Source organism: Amphiura filiformis, unplaced genomic scaffold (genome assembly GCF_039555335.1).
Source record: "Amphiura filiformis unplaced genomic scaffold, Afil_fr2py scaffold_88, whole genome shotgun sequence".
Taxonomy (NCBI): Eukaryota; Metazoa; Echinodermata; class Ophiuroidea; order Amphilepidida; family Amphiuridae; genus Amphiura; species Amphiura filiformis.
In genome coordinates, this window is record NW_027305552.1 from 267,084 (window position 1) to 294,512 (window position 27,429).

General features: G+C 37.6%; 1 protein-coding gene across 1 annotated transcript; it reads right to left on the bottom strand.

Moving 5' to 3' along the window:
- Positions 1-14,232: 14,232 nt before the first annotated feature.
- On the bottom strand, positions 14,233-16,708 carry LOC140144861 (G-protein coupled receptor 54-like). Its single transcript, XM_072166663.1, has 3 exons — positions 16,295-16,708; positions 15,517-15,652; positions 14,233-15,071 (listed from the first exon to the last, which is right to left on the bottom strand). Exons 1-3 carry the CDS (start codon positions 16,670-16,672, stop codon positions 14,506-14,508), a joined length of 1,080 nt encoding a protein of 359 aa, XP_072022764.1. The 5' UTR covers positions 16,673-16,708; the 3' UTR covers positions 14,233-14,505.
- Between the last annotated feature and the right edge of the window lie 10,721 nt (positions 16,709-27,429).

Consider the following 27,429-nt stretch of genomic DNA (forward strand, 5'->3'; position numbering starts at 1 on the left):
AGAGCTCCTCCCACTTTCAAAACGGGTAAATTACAAGTGCATTTCAGTTCTGATGAACACTTATTGGTATTAAGGTTCAGTAAACATCACCTTAAACCTCAATAAATTTGACAATAATGTTGCTCAAATTCAGAAATTTTACCCCCACAAAAATCCAATTCGGTCTCCTTAAACCGCCATTTTAGACTAATTCACTACATTATGAGCGCCATAATGTAAACTAATGGAATTTGGAAAGCACATTTTCTGTCAAAAAAGTATGTTACACCATCTCCCGACACACCCCGATTAATATTTAGTATGTGCGGTTTATGCATACCCCTTCCAGACCAGTCTTGGAATTTTGCAAAAAAATATTCCATACTAAATATCAATTCTGTATATACAAAAGGTAGAGTACCAGAAAGGCTAATTACCACGTCTAATAATCATTATAGTCTATAGTCATTTAGTATAATATTGTTTGGTCCAATAACCAGTAGGTCTACTGACCATAATAGACTAATAACCATTTGGTCTAATAACTGTTTTGTTTATTAACCGTATGGTCTAATAACCAGTTAGTCTAATACTATGTCGTGCATTTGCCAAAAAATTCGTCTACAACTGGTTACGGGCTGTAAATATATGTAAATGAGACGAGCATGTGTATAAACATATTACATTCATCAAAACTTATGCATTATTCCTCGGAATTCTCAGAATTAATATTGTTTATTATTGTTTATAATGTACCAAAAAAATTAAGAAGAAGACATGCGGCCTGCATGTATTGAAAGTGACATTTTGCCGGGCTATTTGTTCTTCTTTTCCGGTCTTTACAAGGTATATAAATAATATAACCGACACTAGGCTCATCATGCATCACCGGGGGTGCCACAGGCATGGGACATGGGTCAGTACGAGTTACCTGCAACTCCAAACATTAAAACGAAATAGGTTTGCCTGTTTACGTCATTTGCATAGAGTTGGAATCCCGGTTGGAATACTACATGTATTATAGGCCTGTTTATATAATCCCTGTTTATGAAACAAGCAAAGGCATCCTGCTTTTTTATACGACCACGGTAACCCCGGCCTATGACCTCATCATGTGTAGTAGCATCATTGCGCCTACATAGCCTCACACGTGCTATTAGACCAATCGGTTAGTAGACCAATTAATTAGTAGACTAAATGCTTGTTAGACCAAATGGTTTGTATACCAAAAGGGTAATATTAGACCAAATGGCTATTAGACTTAATGGTTATAGACCAGATGGGTATTAGACCAAATGGTTCATTGGAATAAATGGTCTTGGACTTTTTGGTTATTAGGGACCGTTCACAAACACTTGTTGGGAGGGTGGGCTGATGCAAAAAGGGGGGGGGCCTGCAAAATTTTGATCCTCCTGGGGGGCGGGGGAAAATTGAATTTATATGCTTTTCTATGGGGTTGACCCATAATTTTCATGTCAAAAAGGGGGGGGGGGCCTGAAATTGTTGAGGTCTGTAAAGGCGGGCCCCGAAAAATTTTCGCGATGAAATTTTTTGGCATCAGGCCCCCCCCTAACAAGTGTTTGTGAACGGTCCCTTAGACTATTGGGTTTTGGTCGAAATGGTAAATAGGACCAAATGGTTATTGTACCAAATGATAATGGGACCAAGTGGATGTAGTAAAATCTAACAAATTCTCACACATCAAATTTAATTTATTAGGGATTCATTCATGAAAACCACGCTTATACCAGAACATTTTGTGATACTATACTATTTCTTCATCATATACTATTATTTCTCCAACTGAAATCCTCACGCAAATCAGCCGGTCCTAAACGCTGGGCCATATCGCCGTTGTTCAATATCGCCGTAGTCTCAAACAATCAAGCGCGCCGTTAGGTAGCGCGTATGTATGTAGGTATATATATGAATGTAAATTATTGACCAAATACAGCCAAAAATGGGATATTTGGACATTTCTAGGTAAAAACTTGTACTCAGTTGTTATTAATAATCTACATACTGATGTTATATAATATTTTCTTTCTGAATAATACAGATTGTAAATAGTATTAGACAATATTAATATGCTCATTTTGATTTTGTTGATTTACGAACTAATGCAAAATGCAATATTTTAAAGACCCCTCAAAAAAAATTGGAAAAAGATACCACAATAGAGAAAGCATTTTTCTTTAGGCAAAGGATGGGAAATGTTTATTTAAAAGGTCATATCAAACTCAGCCTGAATAAAGGCAATAATTAAGTTAGAAATTAGGTAAAATTTGCATTTTTTCTCATTTACGACATTTTGAAAATATGGCTATATTGAGTTTATGAAAAATCCACCTTAATGAAATTGCTGGCTTCTGCAAATTTGTGAGGAGATTCACCAATATATGTATTTTCAATACCAATTTGTTTGGGACCTGTTGAATTATGGAGTTTCCTAAAATATTTCCTGGAAATTCAATGAAAAACTGCTTTTTAAAACGCATTTTAGGTGATTTTGGAGCGATTTTTAGGGGGTGGTTATATTTCTTAACGGGGGGCTCCGGAGAATTTTTTAGTGTTGTGATTGAAAAGTGTTATCAAAACCTATCAATGTCCCAAAATATTATTAATGGCGGCCGACCTTCATCTTTCACGTCTGCAGGAAATTAGAAAATATGCCACTTAATTGCATATACATTGAACTCAAAACATTAAGAACATTACCAGTAATACCATATCGTTTCAGCTTAAATAATAGAGCATCATGATTTATTAAATCAAAAGCTTTACGAAAATCTACAAAGCCTATATAGACCCTTCCACGCTTCCATGAAAGATATTTATTGATAACTGTATCCAATATAAAAACATTATCTGTGGTTCTGAAACCTTTACGGAAGCCGGCCTGTTCTTGATGGAAAACATTTTCAGCCTCAGCCCAAAAGTTTAACCTTTCGAGCAAAACTTTAGAAAAAACTTTACTCATTATAGGAAGTAAAGAAATACCACGGTAATTTGCTGGATCAGTTGTATTCCCCTTTTTAAAAATAGGAATAATAAGACTGGATGCCCATTGGAGTGGAAATGATCCAGTGGTCAAGATCAGGTTGCAAAACTTCACCAAAATATCACTCAACTCATTAATTGGACTGTTTTTGAAAAATTCGGGTGGAAAACCATCAATACCGGGAGCCTTGGCATTTTTAAGAGCATCAATACTCGATTTAATTTCCTCGGGTGTTATCTCGGTATCAAAAAATGCAGTCCAATCTGGATGGTGATTTAGTTCACCCTCAACTTGGTTTTGCAACGTGGGCTCCCCACCTGGTATATCAACTCGAAATAGATTTTCAAAGTATTGAAACCAATTGTCTGATGAAATCTCACTGGAAATTGATGTTTGACTTCCTTCAATCTTGACCAGAAACCTTTACTGTCGCGATTTTTCAAACAGTCCAAAATTTCTTTTTGTTGCTGGTTTTTGAATTTTGTTTTCTTTTCCTCAATGAAGTTTTTATATTCATGCTTCGTATTTTTGTAATCAGTTAAAGCTTCTTCAGAGCGAATTAATCTGAATAATCTGAGTTTGTATTGAACTCTATTTTTAAACCTGATACACTCATCGTCAAACCACATAGACTTACAATGTGCCTTACTTTTGTTGTTCATAAAAGGGCGTTGCATAGCTTTCCCTACATAAGCAAAGATATCTGTCAAAGCAGACAATGCTTTGTCAATTTGTACCAAGTCTAGAGCTCTTTGAAAAGCATGTTTCATTTCATTCACCTTTTTATTCACAGGTATGCTTCCACCTGTTAACAAAAGAGTTGAGTAGATTTGGTTTCCACACATATCTATGGCTCGTTTTATCTTTTCAGTTTCCGTAAGTCTATTGTTCAGATACGAAAACGCAAGGGATTTAGTAAGTTTACTGTAACATGATTTCATTGTTAACTTTGAAGTACCAATCAGCTTATTTCAAAAGAGGCAGTTGCTTATGTCAATAAAAGCGGGAGAGACAACACCGCTGTTTTTAATGGCCTAGCGCCCTCTCGTCTTTGATGCATGCCAATCCGAATGACAAAGACCACTTTTTTCTGTAAAAACGTTGAAAATAAGCTCTAAAATCACAAAAGGCCCGCTTATGAGCATATCGCACCCCAATGCACTTGTGCAGGGCCACAGTGTCGCCCTTCCCTCGTATCAATGTCTATCTCCCTATTTTGCTTCCTCCTGCCCCCCCCATGATCAGTCTCCCCACTCCCTCCCCGTCCCCCGGTCCCTACTCTCTCCTCTCGAGTTCTTAGTCTTTCCGTCTCTCCCTCTCCTCTCTTTCTTCCTCACCCCCTCCCACTCTCGCTTGTTCAGTCTCAACTTAAGTATCTCCCTCCCTCCCTCCCCCTCGCGAAATTTATCAGTATGATCCATGACTGAAAATAAGCTCTGCAAAAATAAACATTTAAAATAAACCCGAGTCTTGCATATAGGCCCAACCAATTATCAGATTAGCTTGCCATGAATAGAATACATCTTTGCTCCAATGCAAATTCTTTTGTATTGCATTTCAATATAAAACATGATTACCAAATCACCACTTGTACGCGCCTCATTGGGAGATATTTGACTATTTTAGACGCTCGTTTCATCGCCAATATGAAAGACTCATTGCTTATAACTTGGCAACATGGTTAGTATATATTTCAATGCAATACTTTTTTTACGAGCCACTTACGTCTAGGCGTAAGTGCATATACCCAAACACAAGTCAATTGAAGCCGTACAATTTACCGCGAATTTAGGACCGTAACATTTAGACTCTTCTTTTGTCTAGATTGGCACCCAACCGCACATCTCAAGGTTTTATGTAAAAAATCAATATAACTTACCAAAACGAAAACTGAAATTCACGAGCTTCACATTTTCAGTAACTAACAAAAGGCTAGAATAAAAGATTGGTCATACCTGGGAGACTACCACTTCAGAATAACAATGACTTACAAAAACTATTACGGATACGGAAACAGAAACTGAAAAGATAAAACGACGGTATGTAACGAGCTACATGCTGTCTGTTGCCATGGGTCCGGCATATCAGACGGTACAGAAGAATTACCCACTATGAATGAAAAGGTAATTGGGAGGTGATCCGATTCCATTCTTGAGTGGATATCAACATTGCAGATCTTTTGAAAGGTGGAAACATTACATAACACATAGTCTACAACACTTTTCCCTTGATGGCTTATGAATGTATAGAAGCTTGATCGAATAGCATTAATTCTACCATTTACAATTTTATACCCGTGTTACAGCAAAAATTCAACAATTCACGACCATATCTATTTACAAAATTGTCCTGGTTTGATCTTTTTGGGAGGGGGACATCTTCATCATACACATCATTGTCCCAACCCTCGGGGCATTCATCCGAGTCAATGAAATCATTGAGAATACCTGTTCTTCCATTAAAATCACCAACAATAATAAAAATGGCATTTGGGTAATCTGATAAATATTGAGCATATTCAGTCTCTAGAATGTCAAGTACATCTTCATTTATAGAATAGGGGGAGTCTTCCGGTGATCTATACACAGTTGCCACAATAATGCATTTTGAAATGAAATCAATTTTCGTCCAGAGAATATTTTCGGAAATACTTTTTAGTTTTGTAGCTAAAACATTTAGGGAATTCTTATAAAAGAAGGAAATGCCTCCAGACGGACGTCCAATATCAAAACGTCGTTTTCTGTAAGAACCAACATGATTATAACCATCCAAATTTGGTTCGTTGTCTGAATTTGCCCAAGTTTCCACAAAACACATAAAATCAAATTTTGTTATGAAAGCAATAAATTGTGTATCACAAAGCTTTGTTAATAAACCATTTACATTCCAGTAGAGAAATTTTTTCATATCATACTCAGTTTGATTACCACCACCGTTATCATTATTTACATTGTCATTATTACTTTCAGTTCCATTTTCACCATCATCAATCTGATCATTTCCTACATTTCCATTATCATGATTGTTACCATTATTACCTGAATCAGTATCAAATGCACCAGTGTTATCATGTTTACTCATCTTAGATGCTTCATCATCATTATCACCATATGTTGTCAACTTAAAATGATCCCTTGCCAAATTATTCATACTTCCATTACCAGGAGTTGGCCTATTTGTACTAACACAACCATTTTTGACAATAGCAACATTTTTATCTTTGATGACATTACAATAATTTTCACAATGTTTTATGGACAAATATTTATCACTTTTCAAACAATTTGACATGTTTACCAGAGTATTTTGCACAACATCATTTCTATCAGGGGTTTTATTTGGATATTCATCATGTTTGTCACAAATATTGTTATCACTATCACCATGACTATTTATTGAAATATTTTGTATTTCCAGCTCATTAATCATGTCCATACTTCCATTGTCAACGGTATTTTCTATAATGCACCCATTTATCACTGCATCATTATTATACTTGGTATTTGCATTTTTGACAGATCTAACATTTTCATCATGGTTCATAGACATATGAATTTCACTCATTATATCGTTAAAACTTTCAAGTTCAAGAGTGTCTTTTTTGACATTTTTAAAAGCATTCAACGTCATCATTTTTAACAACATTACCACCACCACCAGCATCTTTAGCCTTTAACATGTTTGCATATTCATTATATGTATCAATGACAACATTATAATAACTCATTTTATCAGCCTTTATGACTTCACTATGATTTATTTCTGAAATTTCAGTGTTTGTCCGAGGATGTTTTTGCACTTTTTATTAGAGTTATTATGGCCGTGACCACATCCCTATGCTGGTACAATGTCCTCAGTTCCTTCATCGAACACGTATTTAACTTTGTCGATAACTAGCTTGTCATAGGAGAGATATGCACGTTTGTTTTGGTTCCTTGCTTCTGTCATAAATGGGATCAGGGTTTTTCTTGTATCGCGAACCTTCTTTGTGAAATCTTGTGAGACCCCATATTTGTCCTTTTTCTTCAACTTCGTTTGTGCTGCATCGAGAACTGCACTTCTTTGTTTATATTTCGTGAACTTGGCAATGATTGGAGCTGTATTTCCACCGCGCGATTTCAGTCTATGTACTCGTTCAAATTCAACTTCATCGCCATCTATATCAAGTTTATCACTCAGAAAACTTCTCACCTTGTCTTCGCTTTCATCCCAGGTTTCCTTGTCATCTCCTTCGATGCCATGAAAAATTAGATTGTCCCTTCTAGATTGCGATTCAAGTTGTTCAATCCTAGCGTTTGCCTGTTCCAAATCGGCCTGAAGCTGTTTATTTACATCGCACGCATGATCGGCTACAGTTTTAGCATCGTCTACCTGACTTTTCAAGTTACTCATGTCCGCTGCCAATTTATTTACCGTTTGTTTCAGTTCGTTATTAGATTTGTCGTAGCTTGCCTTAAAATCTCTTAGTTCTTTCAATATGGTGCTCTGGATATTTCCCTCTGTATCTGTTGGTCTCATGCTATCAAAATGATCTAATAAAGTTTTTGATGCTGTTGTTGTCTTTTGTCGTGTATTCTCAGACGGCCCTGGGCCTGGGTTGCTTTCTACCGAGCCGCACACCACAAGTAGGGCCACCATACACAGCCGTACTGCAAGTGATATACGTTGACTAGATATCACAATGCCAACATGGCCACGGTTAAATTTCCGCTCGGTGGCATAATAAAAGTTCCAATTCTAGCCCTCCATACCTGTATAGAGACTCCCATTTCAGCTTGGTATTGTCCTTGGATGATAACAAAAGGAGTAACGACGATGAAGATGTAGAATATGCTTTAAATACTTAAATTTAGCAGGTTTTCTCGAAACTATATCAACACAAATTCGGAAACCGTGTTTTCTCCATACGCCCCCTAGTATCAGGGGGCCAACATTCTCTTGAAACCCTGATTAACATATGGAAAGGTTTCTATACAAAAACGATTCTCTTATAAACCATCATGCGGACAGTTTCCACCTCGATACACCTGAACACACATTGTCGTCCCAAGAGCTTCCAAGCAGAGAACAACAAGCAGCGAATGTCTCCACCTACACGGTTGCGTGCATAGCAATGTAGGATCTGTGAAGCTTCTAGCTAAAAAAATTGGCCTCTTTAATTGGTTTTTGTCGAAACCTCAAGTGTTCCCTTCATCCAATCAGAATTTTTTTTATATCAAACGAAAGCTAACACTTCCCTCTAAAAACAGTTTTAGTCACTAGGTCAACGGATAACACAATTCAATGTTACAGCAAGGCTAATGTGGAAAATCTGTTGAAAACTACCTATCCAAGCACATTTTTTGACCAAAATGTAGGTTTTAAAAGTTAAAACCTCAAGTGTTCCGTACAATATTTTTCAAATTTTATGTCATTATATGAAAAAGCACACTTATATTGTCCATGTACTAGAGTCACTAGAATGAGCATTTGTTAATTCTCTTTAAATTGTAAATCTTGTGCAAAAAGTTACTATTTTCGCCTGTTTTGTTATACGGTTGTAAATTCAATGAACTATGACTATTGTGTTAATTTCTGTTGTGACGAACACGCATCTATTCAATTCTTTCTCACTTCACTGGACATGGTGTGTAGAAATGATAACCATCGAATATTTGAAATAACCACCTGTCAGGTAATCTGACTTCAACCTCATATTGATTTATGCCTACCAATCGGTCATTTCAAATGTTTAGTTTTAGTTTTGGTTTTGGTTTTGGTCACGTGGTTTCCTATTATCCTGCCTAACCACTTGAGTCACAAGATATCGAACTCTTTCTACCTTTTGTTAAAAACTGAACATTTGTATCAGGCAGATTCGGTTTTCGTTTCAGTTTCTTATAAGTGGTGTGAAGAAAAAAATTTCAGGGTTTGAAATTACCTGATCTAAGTATACAAAAGAAATGTTTAAATTTCGCAGTGCAGTATTCACGAGCAGAGAAGTCGAACAAAGCAGTCTACATTTGAAAGCATTGATTTAGTTTGAAAGCATTGACTTGCGACTACGAAATAGCCATAGCTTATTTCACTGTGAAAATATATAGACCATCGAAATATTTCCACCGATATTACAATAGACACTTGACAGATTATATACTTGAGTGATATAATAGACACTTCAGTGATATAAACACTATTATACACAACTCTATTTATGTGCATGTCGCATGACGGAAGATCAATATGATAGAAAGCTGGTTTAAATTGACTTTTATTCAATTTATTTATTATATCCCCGGGATTATATCGCATGATGTAATAGGCCTAGACTTAGAGTAAAAGAACGATGGAGAAGAGAGAGAGAGAGAGAGAGAGAAGAGATCGTCAGGGAAAGAGGTGGGTGTGTGTGGGGGGGGGGGGTTAAGGGTAAGGGAGAAAGAGAAGCAGAGGGGAGAGAGCATTGGAAGTGGGAAGGGAAGGAGGGGGAGAGGCGAGCTCAAGAGTGGAGTTGAATAATAGGGAAGAGTCGACATCGAGTCGGGAGGAGGAGGCGGGAGGAGGAGGTTATATATATATTATAAAATAATTCATAATCAAATCATCTACATCATCATGTATCGTTTATATTTCAGACAAATAAACAAAACCCCCCCCCCCCCCCCACCCCCTCAATATATGCACATGATTTCTACATGTAGGCCTCGTAGAACTCGGGTGTAGTTATAAGGTGACATGAAAGTGTGCCACCTACGGCAGAGAGCATCAAATGTCGCCCGCGTTGATAGATATCCGATAATGAAAATGTTAGCACAATAGGCTATTATATACGTATGGTTAAGGTTATAGGCCATTATACTTTTGGTTATATATACCCTCTTGTGTCCTCCCAGCACAATAGTGTCATGATTGCAGACCAGTTCATCTCCACTTTTTAATCCCTTGATTTTTGGTTTCTGAACAAAAAAGAAACCAAAACTAATGATTTGAAATGAAGGAATGTTGACCATCAGTGGCGTAGCCAGGGGGGCAGGGGGCAGACTGCCCCCGGACGACTATTGCGCTAAATATCACGCTCGATATTGCGATAAAAAAGAATAGGGACGATAACGGCGTTTAGGGACGATAAAGACGTTTGCCCCCTCGGACTGACAATGCTGGCTACGCGCCTGTTGACCATTGAGTACAATTGATGGTCATCGCAATCAATTTATCCAACACGCGACACACATACTCATTTGAATTTGGCGGACAAAAGCAATGGTCATTTATTGGTCACAGTACAACGCATTTGGCTTGAATAGGAGCTAAGTGCAACTTTCAAAATCCTAATTGAAGCCACTCAAGCGCCCATAACTCGACCAAATGATATCGTAGAGCAACAAAAGAGGTATCAAAATGCACAGGAGAAAGCTGCGCTTTATATACATTAAATAAGTTTTTGCTATATATTTCAGTTCCCGATATATCTGACCATCTATAATCGTTTCGATACTTTCTGGGTTGAGTATTCTACTAAACATCATAAGTGTTAAAACTGTTTAATATATACAACAACATCCAAAATTTAGGGTTAAAAAGACAAAACAACCGACGTTTCGGGAGCATAAAAACATCCCCTTTACAAGGTAAAAACAAGTAGGCTCACTAGTAACTAGCACTGCAAGAGATTAAATGACAAAGACATCTCATCATAAAACATAAACATCATAAGGAAATCAATTTTCACATTAATCATAATAAACTAGAAAAAGTCCACACAACCAAATTTCTTGGCATACTAATTGACGATAATCTTTCCTGGAAATCTCACACGTCCCATATATATAAAATGGTCTCTAAATAATAATGGCATTATTAGCGAAGTTCGTCCTTTTCTTCCTCATGAATCATTATTTACACTTTACAACACCTTTGTAATTCCCTACATTTCATACTGCAATATTATATGGGCTGGAAAAAACAACTCGCACCTTGAATCACTTTTCCTCCTTTAAAAAAGAATCCTCCGCACGTGCACCAACTCCCTTTGGCTGGCCTATACAGAACTACTCTTCAAGCAGCTAAAAGCTGGAATTCTTTATGCAATAATTCTTTATGCAATAATTCTTTATGCAACATTTATATCAATATTAACGAAAAAAGATATTTACAAGCTTTCATTTTCAATATCGTGCAGATGTTCAAATTTGAACAAAACCTAATTAAATGTTTTGCAAGAAACAGATTGTTTAAAAAGAACGAAAAAGGATTTCACCAAACAAAATATGAAGCTCATTTGCAGTTAACCACTAGTGCGCATTGTGTTGAATGATCTTTCTTTCGAACTCGGAATGAAGTGAATTGACGCACGCGTTATATAATCGCTCATTTCTTCGCAATCAGTCAACCGATTAAATTTTTGTATTCTGATGTATATTTCTCGACTTACGTCCAAATTCATTCGCCCGGTAATTTTTTCTGGGACACCCTGTATATTTTCATCAACTGGGAATGTTCATGTTCAATTTCCACCACAAATTATTCCCAACTGACTTGTCTCTAAATGACTTGCTCACAAGACAAGCTAGTAACTTCCATGTTAATTTTACCAAAACTAAACTTGCTGACAATACCATTAAGATTCAAGGTGCTCTACTATGGAATTCACTTCCCCAGTCAATCAAATTCAACTCCTGTGTCATCTTTCAAATATTACAAGACTGACCTACCCCAACCATAACTCCTAACCCTAAACTCCGTAAACAATTCTACGAAATAATGATGCTCGAAAGGGTCCTTGTTCTCTCCCATTACTCTGGCCTTATACTTCTTTATTTGTATCACCGTTCACTCATACTTTACCAAATAACTACATCATGGGCATTTTTTCTTTGTACGCGCATTTCCTTTTTATTTGTTCATGGTTGGTGTTTTTCAATTGCAAGTATTAAAAGTGTGGTCTTTCAACAAGTCATCTCGAATATTATACTCAAAATAGTTCTGGGTATGTTATATGCTTGCACTTTACTACCAACGGCTTAATATATTATATTTTATCTAATTTGGACATTTATTAATGAATAAATCATAATTATACCAACATTTTAATGTATAAGAGCCTCATGCATCAACAAGCATGACGGAACATGCATTAGGAGCCGGAAGCATATTGCTGCGGCAATAATTTTTGATAGTATAATGCATTATTACTTTTAGATTCATCATCAACTGTTATTACAATATAGTATTCAGCCTACTTCTGACGTCAATGCCTGGCAGTATGCGCACGCATCATCACAATTTCCATTGTCATTTGCCTGGCAGTATGCGCGCGTATCATATTTGGTTCAGGGCTCGTGTTTTTAAAACTCCCGCTACTTCACAATAATGCTATTGAACAGTGTAGTGGTTGTATTGGGTTCAGTCAAGCATATCGATATACCAGTCCCTTACCTTTGTTGATAAACATTGAGGTCAACTCATCTATACTTCATTGTTTTCGTGTGATGATGTGACGGCCATTATTGCGCTTTTTTTTCGCTTTTTTTCATAAAATACAATGCCTTGAAATATGGAAAGCACGTTAATTTTAAGCTTTCATTACCAGTTAGGACATGTAAATGATTGCAAATTACTTGACAAGTAGCTTCATTTTGCTCGAGAAACTCAAACATGGATCAGCAAAAATGAAGAAGGGGTCAATATATCGCTCATTATATCCGATCACTTTCGTAGCTATCGTTAATAACTATATTATTAGCAAACTTGACAACCTCTGATACAGGCTGCGTCCTTGCTTAGTGTTGCTTTTCGTTTCGAGGCTTTCCCTATCGGAAAATGTGAAGGGAGTGAAGCATCTTCAGATTGACTATAGACGAATCCAACGAGCTAAGTCATGGTCAGGATTTGGTCGGACATCTTTGGGTAGCCGCTAGCACCAACCTGGTGTTTTGAGCGTCCAATTGTGCAAATAAAAGCCGCCTAACACCTAGAGAAGATGCAAGGACGAGGAGGGTTAATAGAAAATTAATCCCGTCGCATCTATTCATACATAACATAGTCCTTTTGTTTGCAAGTAGATCAATGCATAGATACCGCGTGTAGTTAATCCGATTATTATGATACTTCAACAGCGAATAGACCAGCTGTGTGTTTTGTCGAAGGGAACTGTATTGTGTTGTAAACTTTAATCTTTCTTTTGTCTACCTGTGTTTTCGCGGAAGGTGTAAAACGGGGGATGGAATGCAGTTTAAAATTTCTGCCAAGGCCGAATCATTTCACATTTTGAGTGCATTGTAGCCGACGGCTACCCAACTAAAGGTTAGTCAGGTGTCAGGTGTAGTTGCTAGTCAGGTGTAGGAATGCGTGTATTTGGATTCGTCAATACACAAGGCGTTGTAAGGCAATTTTGGTTGTAATTTTGCAATACCAGTGGCGGCACCAGGATTTTTTCGGGGGCATGGGGGGGGGGGGCAAAGTTAATTTCAAGGGGGCAAAAATCTACAAATTGTTCGCAAAATTGGCGCAAAAAGTGGAAATTTACGTAAATTTGGGTTTTCCCCTCAAAAGTGGGGGGAGGACTGGAGGCCAGAAAAATATTGGGGGAAAATGCCCCCCTGTCCCCCCTTCCCGTTGCGCCACCACTGAATACCACATACATTTAATGAATGAGTGAATAATATCGGGTTGGAAATTCTGTATTCAGACGTTTGCTGCAATATGCTGATATAATTCATAACCAGTTTGAAATGTGCATATTTATTCCGTCCTCGGCGTCCCCGGGTCGGCGTTGTATGATCTCTGTGAGTCCTTTCATTTCCAGGTGCCTTTTGATACTCGCTGTCTCCTCTGTGACTTTATTGGTAGCGTCTCTGAATTTGCACCATGGTCCTTCCACACCAGTATCCTCTAGTCGACGTGGTTGTTAAACCTACTGACATCGTTTGGTATGATCTGAGCAATACGATCTGCAGCTCTGAAAGGCTTTGAAGAGGTTGTTTTGTTGAGTCATGATGAAATCAATCTGCTTCTTGTGTTGGTCAGTTGGCTCTTCTACACGCACTTTCTGTTGGAAGTATTGTTTTATACCGCAAAATTCCAGGAGCTATTCACCTCTATTGAGCAAAATCACCAAGTCATTCAAGAAATCATGAACCACTTATTCCCATTTTACATATCATAATTTTTTCTCTAATGTGTTAGCAACGAATATCCTCAATTTTAACGAAATCCGTTAATAGTAAGCTTTCCAAAATTCCAAATTCAAACAACTTGTAACAATTGTTTCCCTTTGGCTTATAATACAACGATTACTAACAATCCTTAGACCTTTACCTTTATGATACACTGTGAATTTTCTTTCTAATATATTCATTTTCAGAAAAAATAATTTGTGGCCGGAAATCAGAAGAATAAAAGATAAATCAACGCAAGCCTTCGCGTACACCACTGTAAACCGAACAGTTAAAACACAGTCTCTGAATAGATAATGGTTGTATGTGACAGATAGTTTTGTATTGTTTTGTTTTTTTAAAAACCCGCAATATTATTTATCTTATAATGATATTTCACGGTTTCATATCCAGGTTGGATGTATCGTTTTGTGGTTGACATTCAATTCCATTTTTCTTACGTATCATCAACATACCGCCGCAACAAGATGACTGCACAATATCTTTGAGATGCTTACGAAACGGATTCGAAGACCCACCAAAAGCATATAGATACGGATTAACGCTGCTGTTCAAAAACATAAAAACATTAGCAGCGGTATGAAGTTCTATATACAATGATGTCTGTGCAGTAACATCCGGATCAAACGCCATCCACATGTGGACCACATGAATTGGTAACCACATCACTATAAAGAATATCACCACTATGATAACTCTTACAGTAGACCTCTTGTAACGTACCGAATCTTCGTTACTGGTAGTAGCTGAGGAAATGTGCAACATAGTGGAAACAATACTGGTGTAGCATGGGATAATGACGACCAGTGGTATGATGTAAAGGATAACAGTTTCATAGGTAAAGAAAATGCCTTCCCCCCATGGTTGACCGAATTCGTTACAACCTGTTTCAGGAGATACTGCAGGCACAAGGGCGACTGGGATCTGCAGCACAAAAGAAGCTGTTTGAAAAAAAGAAAGAAAGTGGTAAAGGCATTCAGGTAATACATATACTGTTTAGGGCCTAAAGTTCGGTTGAAATTGCCATCAAGTGATATGTAAAGGACATCAGCTTTCAACGCAATCAGACAAGGCCAAATAAAAAGGTTTTTATTGCCCTTTCCCGACCCCCGGTCCCGATCCAAATTTTGAAAATTTCAAAAACAAATTTTACTATGCAAAAAATAGTTACTCAAACACTATCAGGATTTGTTCATTCATGTTCAAAAACACCTTGCCAGCTCTTTGACTGTTCTCAATTAATTGCACAGGAACTAGACATTAATATTCGTCAGTATTTCTCTTATAATTCTGCTAGATATTTAAATGGGATATGTTTGATCAATCCATAAACATAATGGCGAATACATGCATAGTGCAGTGAGAATTAATTTTAAGAAGCATTACCTATCCATATTATAATCATAATCATGTACATCTGCTTCGAAGATCTTGTGTTGTAAGATTGGATTGGTGTGACGACCAGGCGGTATCGGTCGTATGACAGAAATGCCAACGTCAGACTGGTTGCCTGTGCTGCTATCTGAAGGCAAAAGAAATAAGATGGACACATAAGAAATACCCAGTGGGCAAAGTCATCGATCGTCAACCTCATTTTGAAATGTGGCTGAAATCGTGTGCATCTTCGACACAGTGCCTACCCCCCCCCCTTCCAGAGCCATTGAAACAGCTACACGTATAAAAACTCTATTTTTATCTACTACTCTATGAATCAGAAATATTTCTTGATCACTTGCAGCTTACATTTGCAGCTTTTTGTCCTGTAATTTCAAATCATGATAAAAAAAAAAAACCTTATTACCAAATTGTTCAGTATTGTGGGTTATTTGCAGACTGTAGAAAGACGGGGCCCCATAAAATATAGATTTTAATGTTTAACTTTACCATCATTGATCATGTGTCTATCAATTTATCAAATCTGTTTTTAGGCTAGTAGTAATGTAATTTTCCATTGAAAGATACAGTTCAAAGTCAAATATACAGTTGTTTTCAGGGAAAATCTGTGTATTTAGCCAAAAATGCTGCAAAACAATAGATACCATCGCCGTTATAACATAAAGTGACGGTTTATAATTATCTGCGTTTCGTCAGCATGTCAAGGCCACAGCGCAATAGTCTACTTTGAAGGAAAAAAAAACCTCCATAAATTGTAAATCAAACTTACATATTGCAGATACATCGGTACATTGCAGCCAAGTTTAGCTGACAGATTCCAACCAATGGTATCCGTTGCAGTTGGGACAGCATCTAACAACAACATTGTCACATCGGTGAGCGCCAAATTGGCAAAGGAGAAATTGATCAACGTATGCATATCAGAGAAAACCAATACTATCAGAATCACCATTGTATTGCCGAATAGCCCGAATATGGCCACAATGGATATAACAACTGTCAGTATCATTTTCGCCTCTTCAGAGAATTCGTAACCATTGTTTTCAAGAATAGATGTAGTTATCGGATATAAAGAAATATTAGGAAATGTTGTTTGATCCGTTGGAAGAGGTACACTAGATGACGAAATGTCGAATGTTGTCGCCATTTTATAAGACCTGTCAGATATAGGTGAAGATGAATTCGTCTTAGTAGCTGCCAGCTATATGTGCTCACCTACTACCCCCTGTGTAATGTAAATCAAAATTATTATAGAAAAAATGCATTAGAACCCACTCATTGGTAGGTCTACTGCCCTTTAATTCACTACATGCTCGCGACGGATCAATCAATTTAAAGATCTTTATGTGACATAGGCTATTCAGACGATTAAATCACAATACGGCAGTACATCCGTCAGTCATAATTTGAACAGGCGAAACTGCTACTGCTACTACACTGAATTGCTACTACTACTCCAACTGTGACTGCTATGCTATTAGTACTGCTATTATTACCTTAGATCTTAGAAAACGTAAATATGCGAACATTCGAGTCTATAGCCTTTTGTCGAATAATGAATATTTCAGTATCACCTTACGTAGCACTGTACGTGACTTTTAACAAAGAAGAAACATGGGGAAATTCCCGATTGCTTAGACCATGTAACCACAGAGTGCAGTGATTGAAACCAGGCGACCTTATAAAATGGGATTTTCATGTATCGAAAGATTAATTACTTAGTTCCCATAATACAAACCCAGTGTGTTCAGGATGTGTGCAGCCTATCAAAACAAATTGCAGTCAACTGATTTGCGTTTTCGTTGAATTCGTTTATATAAAAAAAACAATATTCTTCTTCTGTGATCAGCAGCTTTCTAATGAATACTTCCGAGTTGGGGCACTTGATTTTTGGAAATGACGGAACGTTCAAAACTAGAGTCTTTCGGCGAGAAATTTGACACCAACCCGGGGTCATTTGATGAGAACGCCGCCCCCAAAAGGGGGATATTTCTGTGAGACGGGAAACATTTAATTTTAAAAGGGGGGACTTTCCGTGAGACTGGACATTTTTACCGGTGGCGTAGCTATAGGGGTTGTGGCACCCGGGAGCAAGAAGATACATAATGGTGCCCCTTCCCTATTCCTGTAACAATTGCGCGCGGAACGGGCGAAAATTTGCAAATACAGTACCACCAATATGGTTATATCAAGTTGAATTTCAGTCTTAAAACGGTCTTTCAAATGAAAAAATTCACCGCTTGGAGGGAGCGCAGAATCGATCTAGGGGGCGCTGAATAGGTCGATTCGGGCTTAGATGGGCACGTGCCCTCCCTTGCCCCACAGTTACGCCACTGATTTTGACCACAAAATGGGTCTTTGTACTAGATATATTGAGAATATTTTTGTGTCAACATTTTAAAGTTGACAACTTTTTGTGAAAAATTTTCTACTTTTGGAAGTGATGGGAACCCTGCGGACACCAGTTCAAAACTAGGGCGTTTTCGGTGACTTAATTTTAAGACCTATAATTGAATCTTCTAAAGTGAAGGAATACTCAAGAGAGTTTTGAAATCCATGCTGCTCATCAAAATGTAACAAAACCACCTTTTTGGGTACTCCAGTATATGACGCAGGACCATAATAAAATGATCCCATATACTTGATTACGTAACAGCATTAGCATAAAGTCGATAGACTATTCCGTCGTTTTATCTTTTCTGTTTCGGTTTCCGTTTCGGATCTCATTGTTATTTTGAAGTGTTAGCATGGTACGTGTGAACAATCCTTTTATTTTAGTCTTTTGTTGCCTACTGAAAAGTTGAACGAAGATAATTTCTGTTTTCTGTTTCGGGAGTTATGTTAATTTCTGACATGAAAATGTGAGAGGAGAGGGTTGGTGCTTATCTAGACAAAAGAAGTGTCTAAATTTTACGGTCGTAAATTCACGATAAATTGTACGGCTTCAATTTTGCGTTGGGTGTATCTGTACTTCCGCCTAGGCGGGAGTGGCTCGTGAAAATAGCCCAGCGTATATATAGGTGGGATGGCCGATACAACATGCTGGAAATGTACGAAAATTGCACAATTTCATGTAAATAGAAATTTAATAATTCATGTGATTTTTTCATGGCAGTGAAATGATGCCACTTGCCCCAACATCTCATATGCACAGTTTATCCCTTACATGTCATGTGTCTTGAATAGCTTGTAGCCCACCAACCTTGTGGTTAAGAGTCTAGGAAATAATTACTAATATCCCATACCCTAGTTTATAAGTATGCCTTTATCTAATCCTGCCCTACATGACAGGGACTAAATTATCCCTTAAATTTGGTAATGAGTTGTTGAGTGTAGTAATTGAGTAGCCTTTTTTTTTTTATAAACATGTTTGTAATTAGCTTATAGCCATCACATGCTGACAATACACGTAACTGATTGGTTAATCAAAGCTAGGTAGGCAGGTCATTGCCAGCATACTGAATGTTTACTTTGTGATTAGCTCTATCTGTATTGAAAACTACACAATGGGCTATTTACTTCAGAAAACTACATGGCACAAACCTAAGTCCATTATCTATAGTTAATTGAATGTTTATTGGCTCTTGTAATAACCCAGCAATGTGTGTATAAACCCGTATAATATATTTTCTGTTGCAAAATATTAATTGGTGTTAAGTATGAGACAAATATCCCTGACAAGAGCTAGCAAAACCAAGACTATGTGTTTACATTAGTGATAGGCATCTTGCATCTGTATAGAAAATTATATTCAACAAATTAGCATAAAGTCGATAGACTAGCCGTCGTTTTATTTTTTCTGTTTCGGTTTCAGTTTTCGGTTTCGGATCTCATTGTTATTTTGAAGTGTTAGCATGGTACGTGTGAACAATCCTTTTATTTTAGTCTTTTGTTGCCTACTGAAAAGTACAACGAAGATAATTTCTGTTTTCTGTTTCGGGAGTTATGTTAATTTCTGACATGAAAATGTGAGAGGAGAGGGTTGGTGCTTATCTAGACAAAAGAAGTGTCTAAATTTTACGGTCGTAAATTCACGATAAATTGTACGGCTTCAATTTTGCGTTGGGTGTATAGGTACTTCCGCCTAGGCGGGAGTGGCTCGTGAAAATAGCCCAGCGTATATATAGGTGGGATGGCCGATACATGCTGGAAATGTACGAAAATTGCACAATTTCATGTAAATAGGGTTTAAAATATTAGGGAATTAGTCGACAGAACTAAAAAAAAAAAAAAAAAAATTCCATGCTTGCTATTGTTGGCAATTTCAAAATGTTTATAGAAGAAATGTCTTGATTTGTGAAAAATAACACATTGATCACACATTATAAATCAGGCATGAGACTGCACTTTCCTAAAAAAACTGAAAATGCGCGTGAATTTGAGCAAAAAGTACCAAAAACAAGCTAATTAAATAAAGTTGCGAAAATTTTGACTAAAAAACACCCGAATTGAACATTCTCATGCCTGATAAATAAACTAAAATCATTCCAGCCCGACAACGATGGTTTTATGAGCTGGAAATCTGTGGATTATTCCAAAAGGCAGCACTCTCTAGTCTCCAAGATAATCTAGAATATACAACAATACCTCATTTCAGCCTCTTATTTCCCTCAACAAAAACGACTCATTTTGAGCCAGTGACTGTAGATCATTGATTTTATGCTAATGCTGTTATGTAATCAAGTGTGTGATATAATTTTTACATGTGTTGTTGGAAAGACAACAATAGGCTATGTCAATGTTTATGTGATCGTAGAAAAAATGCCATGAAAATAATCATATGGGGTTGCAAGTTAACTCTCATTACATGCTGACCGACCCTCATACCTTTATACATAGGTGGTGGGGGATTTTTTTGTGGGCGAATTTATTTTTGTTTCAAAAATCTCCCATGCCACCCCATGGAAATCAAATGGTGCGCCCCTAATAATTTACTGGGTGGGTAATTTAGCTTTGTTGCCTTCAAGTCAAATGCATTTTTATTGTATGAGCTTGGAACGGTCCATGGATTTCCCATGGATTAACATGTGTCCCTCACGGACCAACCTGGGTAAACAAACAAACAAATCAGGGAAAATAATTTACTGGGTGGGCACCAGTAACTATGGCATCAAGGCGTGTGGAATCCCAAGATGCAGACATACCGGTAATTATTTTTGCGAAGATGTAAAAAGTGTACTTTTCCCCACTTAGTGGACCTTTAAGCTACTAATATCCTATCTCTTCAAGAAATTGACCTTTTGTGATTGTCATGGTTCAAGCAATGAGTCCGAATCATACATTAGTAGTTTTAGTCCTATCCGGGAGTCATACAGGCTGAGTCAAAAAGAAGTAAACTCATGTTTGAGGGGCTGCAACTCGAGATCTGCAAAGAATCTGCTAAAAATAAAAATACCACTAGAAAGAGCAAATTCTATACGTCTAAATTAAAAAAAGAATTGTTGAAATTGCTCACAGCAAACTAAAGTTATACTCATTTGAATACAACCACCCATTTTTGTAGCTGCACACGGCTGATTGATTTTTCATCCATTTCAATCTCGACGAATCAGCAAAGTGCTAACAGGATTTATTGTTGAAAAGACAACGTTTGCTTTTAATTAATATTCAACAAAGTCCATTACGGTACTATAGTTTGTAGGGATACCAATTCAAGTCTTTACGAACGATTCAGCAGAAGCTTGATTGGGGAATGTTGGGTAAAGGATTGAGCTGATCTTTGGTCTTGCTGTAACGCATGTCTAACTCTAGTAATGGTCACTTGTGATCTAACAGTTCGTGGTCTGCGTGAAGCTTCCGGCTGTCTGTTCCTTAGTGTCCCATGCACATTGAGCTTGTTCACATTTTTATATACTGCTACCGTACATGGAACCCGGTTAGCTGTAGGAAATTGGGGATGAAAAAGACGCTGAACTTCAGTGGGACTCTTAGTTTCATGATACTTCGTCGACAGAAACGTGCGCTCCCGTGCGGTAAATTGTGGTGCCATGTTGTCATTTGGCCGGTTTTATTATAATGTAGTGCAATGATGTAAAATTCATATTGAAAAGAGCCCTTTAACATGTAGGAATTATTGATCGAAACCACACCTGCCACAGAACTTTATTTGCATTTGAATATCGCGCCTTACCACTCAATATAACAAGTATGCCCCTATTTGGGAAGTGAAACCGTGTGCAGCTACAAAAATGGGTGGTTGTATTCAAATGAGTATAACTCGAGTTTGTTGTCTGCAATTGCAACAATTCCTTTTTTATTTAGACGTGTAGAATTTGCTCTTTCCAGTGGTATTTTTATTTTTAGCAGATTCCTTGCAGATCTTGAGTTACAGCCCCTCAGACATGAGTTTACTTCTTTTTGACTCAGCCTGTATATACAAGTCTAGACGCGCACTAATCAAAATAAGCAAAATTGCTAATTTGTCCCGCCAACCAGCTCCCAGAATGACTTTCCCTGGACAAATGCGGTTTGGTCTGAAACACGCCCAAAGAAAGATGTTCATCAAAACTTTTGTCCCGCTATTTCGAGATCTGCCTAGCTACCACCCAATCCTTGAATTTTGACCCAACTTTGAGAAATTTGCACAAAAAAATTATCAAAAATGCTTAATTAAAAAAAAATCATAAAAAAGCCCGATTTTCGCCCAAATTTCAAATATTTTTGATGAAGTTGGTCAAAATTTAAAAAAAATTAAAAAACGGCTTCTAGATATTTTTATCTAGTTTTTTTTGACCCAAGAATGTTTTTGTTACGTTTGACGAAAAAGAAGTGGGCAAAAACCGTTGTTTGGGGATGGTGCCAAAAATGAGCATTTTGGCCCGAATTTAACCTCACAGATGAATTTATCAAGTCTTTGCCATAGGCCTACTTTGATACACTTAAGACAACAACTTAGCAGTTATGAGGCCCAAAAGTTTCCATAATTCCAGGGTTAAGACCAACCTTAACCCCTTTGGGCGAGTAGCATTTTCTATTTCCCGTAATATCGGTATTCCCCGATGTTTCCCACACAAGGCGCGCCGGGAAGTAGGTTACTAGCATTTGACAGTTATGGCAATTATGTTGACCTATTTCCCAGCTATTTATTTTGCCAATTTTTATATTAAAGCAAATACCTAGGCTCCAATGTTGCACAAAATACTAGTAATAGAGACCTAGGTAGAATCACAGTCAAAAGGTGTAAAAAGTAACAAATCCTGCCCCCCCCCGTGCATCCATCCGCGGGTATTCATGCTTGTCGGTGAACTTAAACACCCTTTTGTATCTCATTTGCCGAAGTTTTTAGGGGAAAACACCCCTTTTTATCGATTTCGCGAATTATTTGCCCTTCGACAATACCCCTATTTTTGCTCAAACGTGAACGATATTTCTAATATACATGTACCTTTTCCAGCAAAAATGCGTAGGGTTGGCTCCGAGGCCCCATTACATGGCTAAATGTATGAACTTCAATCACTTGGCCGGGTGCACACCGGATGCGCAGAACGGAAAATTGTGAAACTGCGATATTTTCGTAAAACCACAATTATTACCTCTTCTCTGGTAAAGGCAAGAGAAAATAGCCAGGCTTTTTTTTTCAATATCACGAACACGTGGTTTGAAAAAACACCCCCTTTTTTATGTGTTTCGCTAATCGCGTTTCTTCATCTGAAAACACCCCTTATTTCGTGAAATTTTCGACGAGCATGAATACCCGCGGATGCACGGAGTGCGGGGCAAAAAACAGACAACGTATTTTAAGAAGTGTATGATAATAATTGATTAGTGGACTTTTGCATGCTAAGACTAAGAAATGAGCAAATGTATTATCATCTGGATTGATTCAAATCATGTTTCAAATTTATTAAGAAACACCCCATTCAAGGCTTCAATGAATTCTTTCAGATTTTCTGTGGATATTGCTCAAAATAGTTTTAATAATTTTAATAGCTCCCTTTCATTGTGACTTGTGTGATATTGTATTCTTGCTTCGAAGTTGTACCTGGATAATTGGCATATGTTATGAAAAGATACATCACTTTCAAATAGCAACAGTTGATTTCAAGAGCTGTATTAATTTTCTGATAATTATATGGTGACCAATATTTTGTGGGGGCAAAAATGATAATTGACATTTTAGGGCCACTACGGGCAGGTTGAATTTACTAGGCGGGCAAAATAATTTACAGCTTCCTGTTATTTACTTTGCTGACTTGACACCAAAAAGTGGGTCATTTCATCAGTCCCCCAAAAAAGGGGATCTTTCCTTGAGACGGGGAAAATTGTTTACCCAAAAAGGGGATCTTTCCGTTTGACTGGGTCTTTGCGCCAGATTGGGAATATTTTCGGGTCGAAATATAAAAGTTGATACATTTTTGATGCAAGTCATCATCAAAATTTTGAATTTTTGGAAAAAAAATGGATCATTCGGTGAGAGATTATCAGAAACTTCTTGAAAAGGGGGGTCTTTCGGTGACAGCAAAAAAAGGTCATTCGACGAGAGGGATTTAAAAAAAGGAGGGTCAATATGACAGTACACTGGGTGCCCCCACCCCCACGTGTTCCATTTGTTATAATCTCAGGCCAGTAGTCGGTCATTGAGGGGCATCATGTAATACACCCCACGGAGAAGCTCCAAACTTTTATAATGTGACCTAAACGTCAAAATGCCAAAGGAAACTTTCACATACAAAATTTAAGTGTTCCAAAATCTCTTCTAAAGTTCTTTATAGGGTATTAGAGTAAAATCCTGGCTATGCTACTGCTCAAGTTGTTGATCATATAATTTAATATTATGGAGGTAAATTTTGGTTACTCGTCACTTTTTGGTTTGAATTGGGGTTTTCTTTTTTTTCAATTGTCGTCATATGGAATTAAAATACAAGAAAGCTTTTGCAATCTGCCAAATAAATCATTTTACTGTGTAATAACTTACGCAATCTGATTTACGCAAACGCATACGCATACTGATTTAACCGACCCTGTGAATTCGGGGGGGGCACTCACCAAAAATGGGTGACGAGGATGTGCATTTTTCAACTCGTGTCTCACCGAATGACCCCCTTTCTTCTTTTACCCATTTACTTTCATTATTTTTTTCAAATTTTTCAAACAATTTCAAATTTTAATCATTCAACTTTTATATTTTGACCTAATTTTTTTCCCAAAACCCGATATATAACCAGTTTTAAAAACGTTGTGTTTGCTGGGTTCCCCAGCCGCTGCTGGGATCTCGCCAAATGACCCCATTTTTGGAGTCAAGTCTCTCACCGGAAGACACCTAGTTTCGAACTGGTGTCTGCACATCTCCATCACATCCAAAGTCGAGCCCCCATCCCCTTCCCCGAAATTGCCTTATGTATTTCGTTTTTCAATGGACAATTACCAAGGCATTCCATCACATAAGTAACAAAAAAAAACAGCCAATATTGATACAAATAATACACAAAGCAGTCTTTTGATATAGGCGCTATCGTGATTCGCAACTCTTCACACACCCATACAAATAATACACAAAGCAGTCTTTTGATATAGGCGCTATCGTGATTCGCAACTCTTCACACACCCATACAAATAATACACAAAGCAGCCTTTTGATATAGGCGCTATCGTGATTCGCAACTCGTCACACACCCATACAAATAATACACAAAGCAGTCTTTTGATATAGGCGCTATCGTGATTCGCAACTCTTCACACACCCATACAAATAATACACAAAGCAGTCTTTTGATATAGGCGCTATCGTGATTCGCAACTCTTCACACACCCATACAAATAATACACAAAGCAGTCTTTTGATATAGGCGCTATCGTGATTCGCAACTCTTCACACACCCATACAAATAATACACAAAGCAGTCTTTTGATATAGGCGCTATCGTGATTCGCAACTCTTCACACACCCATACAAATAATACACAAAGCAGTCTTTTGATATAGGCGCTATCGTGATTCGCAACTCTTCACACACCCATACAAATAATACACAAAGCAGCCTTTGTAGATATAGACCCTATCGTGATTCGCAACTCTTCACACACCCATACAAATAATACACAAAGCAGCCTTTGTGGATATAGACCCCATCGTGATTCGCAACTCTTCACACACCCATACAAATAATACACAAAGCAGTCTTTTGATATAGGCGCTATCGTGATTCGCAACTCTTCACACACCCATACAAATAATACACAAAGCAGCCTTTGTGGATATAGACCTTAGTATCGTGATTCTCATCTCTTCACACACCCATACAAATAATACACAAAGCAGCCTTTGTGGATATAGACCCCATCGTGATTCGCAACTCTTCACACACCCATACAAATAATACACAAAGCAGCCTTTGTGGATATAGACCTTAGTATCGTGATTCTCATCTCTTCACACACCCATACAAATAATACACAAAGCAGCCTTTGTGGATATAGACCTTAGTATCGTGATTCTCATCTCTTCACACACCCATACAAATAATACACAAAGCAGCCTTTGTGGATATAGACCTTAGTAGCGTGATTCTCATCTCTTCACACACCCATACAAATAATACACAAAGCAGCCTTTGTGGATATAGACCTTAGTATCGTGATTCGCATCTCTTCACACACCCATACAAATAATACACAAAGCAGCCTTTGTGGATATAGACCTTAGTATCGTGATTCGCATCTCTTCACACACCCATACAAATAATACACAAAGCAGCCTTTGTGGATATAGACCTTAGTAGCGTGATTCTCATCTCTTCACACACCCATACAAATAATACACAAAGCAGCCTTTGTGGATATAGACCTTAGTATCGTGATTCTCATCTCTTCACACACCCATACAAATAATACACAAAGCAGCCTTTGTGGATATAGACCTTAGTATCGTGATTCTCATCTCTTCACACACCCATACAAATAATACACAAAGCAGCCTTTGTGGATATAGACCTTAGTATCGTGATTCTCATCTCTTCACACACCCATACAAATAATACACAAAGCAGCCTTTGTGGATATAGACCTTAGTATCGTGATTCGCATCTCTTCACACACCCATACAAATAATACACAAAGCAGCCTTTGTGGATATAGACCTTAGTAGCGTGATTCTCATCTCTTCACACACCCATACAAATAATACACAAAGCAGCCTTTGTGGATATAGACCTTAGTATCGTGATTCTCATCTCTTCACACACCCATACAAATAATACACAAAGCAGCCTTTGTGGATATAGACCTTAGTATCGTGATTCGCATCTCTTCACACACCCATACAAATAATACACAAAGCAGCCTTTGTGGATATAGACCTTAGTATCGTGATTCGCATCTCTTCACACACCCATACAAATAATACACAAAGCAGCCTTTGTGGATATAGACCTTAGTAGCGTGATTCTCATCTCTTCACACACCCATACAAATAATACACAAAGCAGCCTTTGTGGATATAGACCTTAGTATCGTGATTCTCATCTCTTCACACACCCATACAAATAATACACAAAGCAGCCTTTGTGGATATAGACCTTAGTATCGTGATTCTCATCTCTTCACACACCCATACAAATAATACACAAAGCAGCCTTTGTGGATATAGACCTTAGTATCGTGATTCTCATCTCTTCACACACCCATACAAATAATACACAAAGCAGCCTTTGTGGATATAGACCTTAGTATCGTGATTCGCATCTCTTCACACACCCATACAAATAATACACAAAGCAGCCTTTGTGGATATAGACCTTAGTAGCGTGATTCTCATCTCTTCACACACCCATACAAATAATACACAAAGCAGCCTTTGTGGATATAGACCTTAGTATCGTGATTCTCATCTCTTCACACACCCATACAAATAATACACAAAGCAGCCTTTGTGGATATAGACCTTAGTATCGTGATTCGCATCTCTTCA